This window comes from Epinephelus moara, chromosome 7 (genome assembly GCF_006386435.1).
Source record: "Epinephelus moara isolate mb chromosome 7, YSFRI_EMoa_1.0, whole genome shotgun sequence".
Classification (NCBI taxonomy): Eukaryota; Metazoa; Chordata; class Actinopteri; order Perciformes; family Serranidae; genus Epinephelus; species Epinephelus moara.
In genome coordinates this window covers 1,837,438-1,846,800 of record NC_065512.1, presented here as the reverse complement: position 1 = coordinate 1,846,800, position 9,363 = coordinate 1,837,438, and the positions used below count along the sequence as shown (strand labels likewise).

Genomic DNA, 9,363 nt, shown 5'->3' with positions numbered 1-9,363 from the left:
TGACGAGGTCACAGTGAGGATGGGTTGGCTCTCTGTGTAGATATAAACAGCTCATTCTGAGGTAACAAAAGCCCAGCAATGCGTATTTGTGATTTTACACAAGAGAAAACATACTTTATTACATTATATTCCTTTTCTGCAAGTGTATCCCCATAAATTCTACACTGGAGCTTAAGAGCCAGGACTCATGGTGTCTGGTATTGTTGGGAATAGACACACATCATCAAAGTATCTTAACTGTTACAGAATTCTCTGAAAAACAGCTCGTGTCAGTTGTTAAACATCGTTTCCCTCCCCAAAAAATGTCTGTATACAACTAACTCTGATACAAAAAATCATAAACTGAAGTTTTGCTCCTAATTTTTAAATTTTAAAACGTTCCACTGAATGAAGCAAATATAACATTTCCTGCTGTACAGGAAATTGGGTAGTTAAAATTTCCTGTTGACCTGTAAAAAAAAACCTATAAAAAATTGTAGGTATTGTATGACAAGCTACAGGAAAGAGTCCCGCCCACAGAAACTACACAAACAACAGTTTGACTGACAGCTGATAAGAGTCATCACAGCACCGTGGAAATACAGAATGTGGTGAGATCAGCACCAAGTCCAACCTCAGAAACCTGCCCTTTTCCTGTTTAATAAAGAGCTCAGCATCAGTGAGGTGTTTGTGATGTCGCCTGGTGTCTCTGTGCTTTGATCGGTCGTTTTCCAGTTTTCATCACAGAGCGAGAAGGAGCAGAGAGGCTGAGATGACAGCTCACAGCTTCAACATCTTCATCGTCTTCACACTTTGTCTGAGCTTCAGCTTCCACCCAAGCCATGGTAGGACTCTCAACTCCACCATCTACTGTCTGTAGGGATGTACAGAGTTGGTTTATTTCAAACTTTTAATTGTTATATAGTCATTTGTTGTTTTGTCATAACAATGCAGATAGTAATTCACCAAACCATCCAATGACACCATGTTTCACATGAGCTTTTTCTTTACATAAGCTGAGATGCCTCTACATTTGTTGTAGTGAAATAATTAGTGTCAGCAGTCACAGAGCGTAGGGGAGACAAGGGGGAATTGTAACATCTCAAATTGCACCAATCAGAGATGAGACAGAACCATGAAACTCATTATGTTCTGCGATGATCTGTCTCTGATTTGATTGACATGTTTTTCAAAGGAGAGGTTGATGCTGAAAATAACTCAGAGGTTTTGTATGTGTGGGGAGGAATGCAGAGTGGAATTATCAATGGTGAGGTAGAAGTTGCGAGAGGTTTTGGTGAGGGATTTGGGACAGATGATGATCATGTCAGATTTTTCACAGTTCAGTTCGAGACAGTTGGCTTGCATCCAGGATTTGATTACATTGAGACAGGTGGTCAGAGTGGGGTGAGTTTCAGTAGTGATGCGTTTAGTGGAGATGAAGAGCTCGACATCATTGGCGAATGATGTTACCAAGGGGAGCACATAGAGGATGAATAGGAGAGGACCAAGCATCCAACCCTCGGGGACGCCTGGGACAAAGGAGCAAGGGAGAAAGTGCAATTGTTGATGTTCATGAACAGATGTTGATTTGTGAGGTATGACCTTAGCCAGTAGAGGGCAGCACTGGTGATATTGATGGAGGATTCAATGCTGAAGAGGACAGGCGGGAGAGGAAAAATGTGTGGTTGATGGTATCAAAGGCTGCTGTACGGTGACCAGAGTTAAAGGCGAGGAGGAGGTCATTGGTGACATTGGTTTAATGTAAAAACATTTAATGCCTGTCAACAAGAAAAAGATACAAGTTACCTACATAATAGATGTGTCCACATAGCTGAAGAGGTTTTTGGGGAATGACATCAAAGCCAAAAAATGTTACAATTACCCTGGTCTCCACGATATTAACATACTGAACAAAGAAGGAATCTGCACCATCTATCAGAAGGAAAGAGGAGCTGCTTGAAAACATTGACTTTTAAAATGAAATCTGAAACAATATTCTGATGACAATGACCAAATAAAAGAAGTTGGATAACAGGGAAAAAACTTGACGTGTTTTCCAACAGTAGCGGAATTTTTTTTATGCGTCAGGTTTTGAGGTGTTTCAGCCAAAGAGTCGGGCTGTGAACCCAGACGGGTCGACCTCTGTCAGCTGTGAACATAACGCAAACGTCACCTCTGTCAAAGATGTTCGACTCAACGCCATATTGACGTAAGTATCGTGGTGTCATTAAATTAGTTATATTTCAGATCCCTCAGCTGGACTGTTTTATTTTGAAGAGAAAACATATTACAAGAATAGTACTTTTAATGTTTCAGTTGCAGCATGAAATGCTTTAATCCTCTGCGACCCATATGGACAAATTTTTGTCAATTGTTTGGACTGAATAAGGGATCTCTTGGGGGAGACAGTAGGTCAACAGTATATGCCACAAAGAAGAGGTATACATCACCTAAAAGCTGGGCATCTGATGATTAATTTGAGGTGCAGCTCAACACTGTCAAGCTTTTCTAGTCATAAATCTGTAATAAACATTTTGTTTTTGGTAGATGCCTATTTAATATTTAAAGGTTTAGAGTGTATAAGGGCTTAGAACAGTCTGATAGAGGTATATAATGGCCATTCCCATGCTCATTTATGTCTCATAAGTTGTTTAAGCAATTTTGGGGTTGATGTCATTTGTTACACAGTTTGAATAGCCTACTAAATTTAAGCAAGTTTTATCATTCAAGACTCAAACTCCCTCCAATATACCACATCAAGACACCAAGGCCACCATGAAAAATCCCATGCTTTGATTTGGTATGAAAAACTTTTGATATTTGGATTTTTGGATGATGAGCACTGCTGTTCTAGAAACTGCTGAGAAACCCCAGTATCATCACTCCAGTTTTTAAACTCAGCCCTTCTGAGCCAAACAGCAAGATGCCAAGTAGGCAGATGTTAATCTCTGTATTTGTGAGGTGGTTTGACCTGCGGGAAATTTCATTTCATGCCAAATCAGATCCTAAAACTGAAATCTATCGCTTTATCTGCATAAACACATCAAACAATTCTGTGCAAATTTGAAACCACTAAGTTACTAAAGAGGTGTAAGGACAAACAAGCAAAAACCCCAAACTAAACAGTGACTGTCTTTGTGTACACCATAATAGAGTGTTTGCGGGCAACAAGGAGGTAGGTTTGGTTTCAAAAGTGACACAATGACATGAATAAACAAATACAAAGGGCCAATGACATGACATGCAATTTTGATGTCCAAACCCCTTCTTTAAGTCAACATTAGGAAAATGTTTACAAAAGGAAAAAAATACACAACAACACATGAATTGCAGCTATTAATTTCTGTTTATCAAATGTTTTTTTTAGAATTATTAGAAATTTTAGTCACAAAATATAAAGGAGAACTGTCCAGACCTCATGGTGAAATGCAGAAAAGATAAGAGGTGATAAAAATCTAATAAAACTAAACATTACCACCACAGGCATTATTGTATGAGTGCCAACGATATATTTAAATATCACAAAAATTATGACATATTATAACATATTATAAATATTATGATTGTTATACACTGGGGCGTTTTGACCCGAAACTAGCAGTGAACCAAGCTAACAAGCAATCTAGAGCAATTTTCTGGGGCATTTAGTTTTGACATGTTATCAGACAGGATGTTACACAATCAGGAAGACCCTGAAAGAACCCCAAACAAAGGAGAGAGGTTAAAAGTCTCTTAAAATGTGTTTAATTTGCCTTTTTCCCTAACTGGTGCATTATGGCATTATGGAGTTAAATCCTTTTTCATTTGGGACAGTGCTAGGACGACTACGACTACGCCACGATTNGGGGGGAGAGAGAGAGGGAGTGACATGCAGCAAAGGGCCACAGGCTGGAGTCGAATCCGGGCCGCTGCGGCAACAGCCTTGTACATGGGGCGCCTGCTCTACCACTAATCCACCGACGCCCCGATGGTCTGTGGTTTTTAACATTGACAACTGAAGCTCAGTCCTGACTTTTAATCGTTCCTCTGTGGCTCCAAAAACTATTGCCTCAGTTTTGTCTTTGTTTAATTGGAGAAAATAATAATTGGCACATCCAACTGTTGATTTGTTTGACGCACTTAGTCAGAGCTTGTATTGGACCATAGTCCCTTGGTGAAATGGATATGTAAATTTATGTGTCATCTCAATAATTATGGCACAATATTTTGTTCAATTTTCATCCACTTATCCGGGGCTGGGTTGTGAAAGGCAACGCTGAGTACAAAGTACTCCTGCTGTCCAGCTCCTCTGGGATCCCGAGGCGTTCCCAGGAGGATCATATATATCGTACATATTTTCTTGTTTCCCATAATCTGAGCCAATGGAAGTATGTAGATGTTCAACAGAAGAGGCCCCAGATTGGAGCCTTGGGGAACTTCCCGTCATTTTTGTCCACTTAGAAGTATAATTACCTATAGACACAAAGTACTCCCTATCCATAAAGTAGGGATTGAACCAGTTGAGAGTTGTGCCAGAAAGTTTCACTCAGTTTTCCAGTCAATCTGGTAATATGTTGTGGTTGACCGTGTAAAACGCAGCACTGAAATCCAGTATACTGAGATTAAAGACTAATGAGTAAAGGCTTGCTCTTGGTTGTACTCTGTATATGTCTTTGTTTAATCTCAGAACATACAAACCTCGACTGCTCTGCCAGAAGGGGAAGAAAGACTGTAAGAACATCATCATGCATCAAGTGAATCTTAAAAGGTGGCTTTTCATCCTGCTTGATGTCGGGCCAGAGGCCATGAAAATAACATACCAGTGTGAGTTCACTGTGATAATAGATGAGCTAGAGCACACCAAGGAGGGAACACCAACTAGACTACTGCCAGGTATGTTCGACCCTATTGATGATTTGTAGTGCCTCTGCAAATACAAAGCAATGTAGAAGTAAAGTCAAATACAATAAGTATGTTTATATGTACCTCATTTTATAATTTATATACAGTTACTGTATCAAAAAGTCATTTATCCTTTTGTGTTTGACAATTGACTGAATATTCTTGTAGCTTAGAATGTGAAAGCAAGCTACATTAGCACTTTTTGCATTTATTTCAATCTTGACTTTTCAAATACTCTGGAGTATACAGGAAATTGCCTCACTATGTTTTAGTAGGTCAAAAGGAAGGACCCTGCACACCTGAACCTCCTCCTTCACCTCCTCCTCCTCCTCCTCCTCCACCTCCTTGTCTTCAGTTTCATCAGCTCAGGTGGATTCTGATTGGTCTGCTGGCTCTGATGTTCCTGTATAGCTGCATCATCACCTGCTTCTACATCAGACTGAGGGTGACTGTCTTTCTATCTGTTTGGCTTCTCGTCTGTTTCTCTTACATGTCAGTATTTTTCAACCTGGGCCCTATTTACTCATGTTTTTGTGTCTAACTAACTAATGGGAAAGATTTGTCAAACTGGTCCATGATGAGTGTGAGGGCTGCAGCCGGCAGTGCTGAAACAGGTGGCAATGTAATGTTAATGGGCAACTGAGGAACGTCAATATACGTCCACTGACAGTGTTTGTTTTTGCCACTGACAGACTCAAACCATTATTTTTAGTGTTTCACAACTTTATAGACAGGATTTCTGCAGAGGCAGACATCCGAGAGTAGGATGCTTTTTGTTTGACCGAAAGCGCTGAAATTGCCACCGCCAAACCCACCAGACTCCAGCACATACATGCTGCCTCTATACACGCTAAAATGACTGTTCATTTAAATGGAGTCTGGTGGGTTTGGTGATGGTGATTTAAAGGCTGTTAATGGATAAACAAAAAGGAACTTTCTCTTAAACAAAAAACTCTATCTCTGTAGGGATCCTTTACATATTGTTTCAAACACTTAGAATAACAATCTGAGCCTTTAGTGGACATAAAGTAAAGATGCACAATTGCCCCCAGTGATTATTTTGGTTTTTGTTTTGCCGCTGACAGCTGTAGCCCTCTCAACACTGGACCAAATTAAAAAACTGTTGCCACCATCAGTCATTTAGACACGAAAACACAAGACAATGGGGTTCAAGTTGGAAAATACCAATGTTACTCTTCAATAAACTCAGGGCAATAACTTGTGCAAGGATAGTGGCACTCCAAAACATAAAATCTCAATAGTGTGACCTCTTTTTACCACATTATTTTCATAGTTCGGTGCAATTTGTTAGACTAGCCTTCATCAGAGCCTGATCTCAGGGCAATAACTTATGCGTTAGGATAGCATCACACTAAAATATAAATACTATGACATCAGTTTACCACATTTTGGCAGACAAGACTTCTTTAGACAGAAAAAAGAAATGCATGGAGTGCTGCAGGGGTCTTCAAAAAGTGTGAAAATGGTCAACCTCTGGTGCTCTTCAGTGCAGGAATCTCAGTCTTGACATTTTCAAAAAGAAGAATCTGAGGCACTCAGAGGGACCAATCTATCTACCCCACCTAATGATTTTGTCTTCTTTAGACTTCTTCTTTAGTCTTCTTCAGACTTCTTAGAGGGCTTAGGCCTTTTTTTTTTTAAAGAGAAGTTCAATAATCTGGGAGCCAAAATCAAACCAAATTTATAAAGTCTTTTACACTCTGACTTCTACTATCTCAGGTTATTTGATTTTCCTATCTAGTCTAGTTTGTTTGGGACTAAACTATGCGAGCTATAGCTACAACTCTTTATTTGGAAATGTCCTATGAAGATGTCTGCATATTAGAGGTTAAGGGGAACAGTGGTGGTTGTCTGCATCATTCCGTTGGGAATATTACCTCTATCTCCAGCACTGTTGGAGGCACTCATTGAGCTAAGTATTATTAAGAAAACTCTAACATACATGTTACTTTTCTGTTTCCCTGTTTCAGAGCAGCGACATAGATCCTGAAAACTCCGTCTACGTTGAAATGAGGAAAGCGCCTCAGCAAATGAATTCACCTTTTGACATTTATTGTGGGTAGCTGACTCACTCTTCTTCACCACTGGCAATATGCTGAATGTAATGAGAGGGAAAACACTGCTGTTGTTGCAGCTGGTATCAAAGCCTTGCTTTTAGATATCTTTCGTTTGTAAATGAGTTTAAAACTGCTGTAGTACTGAAGATGAACAGCAGGGTGAGACAAAGACTGTCTAAAGCACCCATGAAGTCTGCCATTGTACAATTGTTCATCTCTACTGTATGCAATGTGGCACCAGGACATTATCCATTAAGTTCTTGTATGTATATGGATATATATATAATTTATTATGAATTTTTTTCAATCAGTGCTTTTAAAATCCCAGTTAATGGGAGTTTTCTAATGCTTCCACTGAGTGAATTCACGCATATGCCCACAAATTAATCTATGTGACTGTTTGGGTTCAACTTTGTTGAACTGTGACAGTGTTCTCCCTGGAAATACTTTCTATTGAATGAAATGGTGAACAAAATGCCACAGGAAAATGAACAGAAGAGTAGAGAGAAGCTGCAGGAGCTATAGTGGCCCTGCAAGTCACTGTCATCAAGTTTTGGGCCACCACCTGTTTCCTGTGAATGAGTGAGTGTCACTTTGTGTGAATTTCACCTTGCAATATCGAGGAATATACAATTAAATTGACAAAAAATTATTTGGACATAAATAATGGTTATCTTTTAACATTTCAATTTTCATTTATCAGTTTTGTAAAACTAAAGTGATTCTTATATTCTCCAGTCTTAAAAAAATGTGTAGCTGTATTGTGAAAAAAACAAAAACAAACCAAAACTAAAATGCACTTGTATGTCTACAGTCTGTTTGTTGAACCTTTATAGCGACAACTCATCTTGAGTCTGTAGTTAGGCTAGCTATGAATCGAAATCTAAAAATGGAAAAGTCTGTTTTCTCGGGCTGTATTCGGGCGCCTTTCACAAGAATTTAAACCTTTGAAACCTGAGCAAACTGGTTTGATTTATTTTGAAAATGTACAAAATAGGCAATGAGCAACTTGAAGAAATGTCCCGCAAATTTCAAGAAAATAGTAATATGTGATATGAAAAATGATCTAAAGAAGAAAAGAGAGAGAAAGAGAGGGAAAATTATTCGGAAATTATCAAAAAAAGGAGGAAAAATGCCTAGAAAAATGTATTCATACTTATTATAATTATGTTTAAAATTGTGTCACAGGAAAAAAAATCTCTCTTTCTCTATATATATTTAACACTTTTTCAAGGTCATTTGCTTGTTTGTTTTTTATTTAATTTCATGCATATTTGTGGGTCATCTCTTATAAAGTTTCTCATTGCCTCTTAGTTTCATTCTTGAAAGGAATTAGGTCAATTTGTTCAGGTTTTAAAGGGTTAAAAACAGAGTTGCCTCCCCTGCACTGAGGAAAGAGAGGACATGAGGACAGAGAGTCAGGGAAGGAAATATAAAATGACTTGAAAAACTGCTCCTTATTATTCCAACCCAAACCGTCTTTTTCTGATGATACCTGAAAACCACATAGCTTTTTTGCACTATAAATGATAACTTAACTCAGTTTTCTTCATTTCCCCTGTAAATGTAATGTACTTTATTTTATACTGTCTAATTTGCATTCCTTTTTTGTAACCACAATGTTCATGCACATGCACATTACAATGTTTATTTAGTGGCCTTGTATTTATTTTTTTCTTTATTATTATGCATTTTTACTGGCCGCTGGTCGTCCCAGGAGAAAGTTTGGTGGGCTTCCGTCTCATGTCTAGCAGCACTCTTCTGGTATGAAGTGCATGATTGGAGATGCTTTGATCCACTCCAGAGGAAAAAAGTTAAGTCATGGACAAATCAATGCCATTACTCATCCCTCAGTGGACGAGCCTCCTCTTGACTTGAAGGTGCTTCAAGGTGGGAAGGAGAGTAAGACAAGTTTGGGTGCAGCCCAACGTGGCCCAGATTTTGAATATACTTCAATAAAACAATTATGGAAAGGTAGACGGGTAATACATAAAGAAATCCATAATTATTGGAAATGAAGATGGACTCTAAAGCCCTCTCTGCTGCTGTTGGCCACAATAGTTATTGTATACACCATCACATGTATTGTTATCTTATATGCTTGGTCCTGATGTCTGACTGTATCTTTCCTTTCTGTCACCTTTTATTTTGTCACATTACATTTTATCAATAAAATGATAAAGCACAACCTCGTCCTTTCCTAATTGAAAGCTAACACATATGTAAACATGACAGCCATAACTAAAAGACACTGATTTGAAGTCTAAAACATAGAATACATGCATGTACAGCTTCTTTTTCAGTTTCTGTCTTTCAAAAGGCGGGTATGGGTAACAGCATAATGTATGGTCTGTTAAACTACCATAAAACTTCAATTAATAGCCCGGGCTATTATTTATTTGAATGACTGAAATCAACAGGCTTA

General features: G+C 38.5%; 1 protein-coding gene across 2 annotated transcripts; it reads left to right on the top strand.

The window, feature by feature from the left end:
• The first annotated feature begins 579 nt into the window (after window positions 1–579).
• Window positions 580–9,126, top strand: LOC126393363 (uncharacterized). 2 transcript variants are annotated; one of them, XM_050049498.1, is made up of 5 exons: window positions 580–824; window positions 2,068–2,188; window positions 4,646–4,851; window positions 5,136–5,305; window positions 6,852–9,126. In XM_050049498.1, the coding sequence occupies exons 1-5, from the start codon at window positions 752–754 to the stop codon at window positions 6,942–6,944; spliced, it is 663 nt and encodes a 220-aa protein (XP_049905455.1). In that variant the 5' UTR covers window positions 580–751; the 3' UTR covers window positions 6,945–9,126. The 2 variants fall into 2 exon arrangements, with proteins under 2 accessions (XP_049905455.1, XP_049905454.1); XM_050049497.1 differs by having other exon boundaries at window positions 5,133–5,305.
• Window positions 9,127–9,363: the final 237 nt, after the last annotated feature.

Excerpts from the sequence above, each read along its gene's own strand:
- LOC126393363 (XM_050049497.1), top strand. The coding sequence starts at position 752 with ATGACAGCTCACAGCTTCAACATCTTCATCGTCTTCACACTTTGTCTG. Across the intron at positions 825-2,067 it reads CAGCTTCCACCCAAGCCATG|GTTTTGAGGTGTTTCAGCCA; the intron begins GTAGGACTCTCA and ends TTTATGCGTCAG. Across the intron at positions 5,306-6,851 it reads GCTTCTACATCAGACTGAGG|AGCAGCGACATAGATCCTGA; the intron begins GTGACTGTCTTT and ends TCCCTGTTTCAG.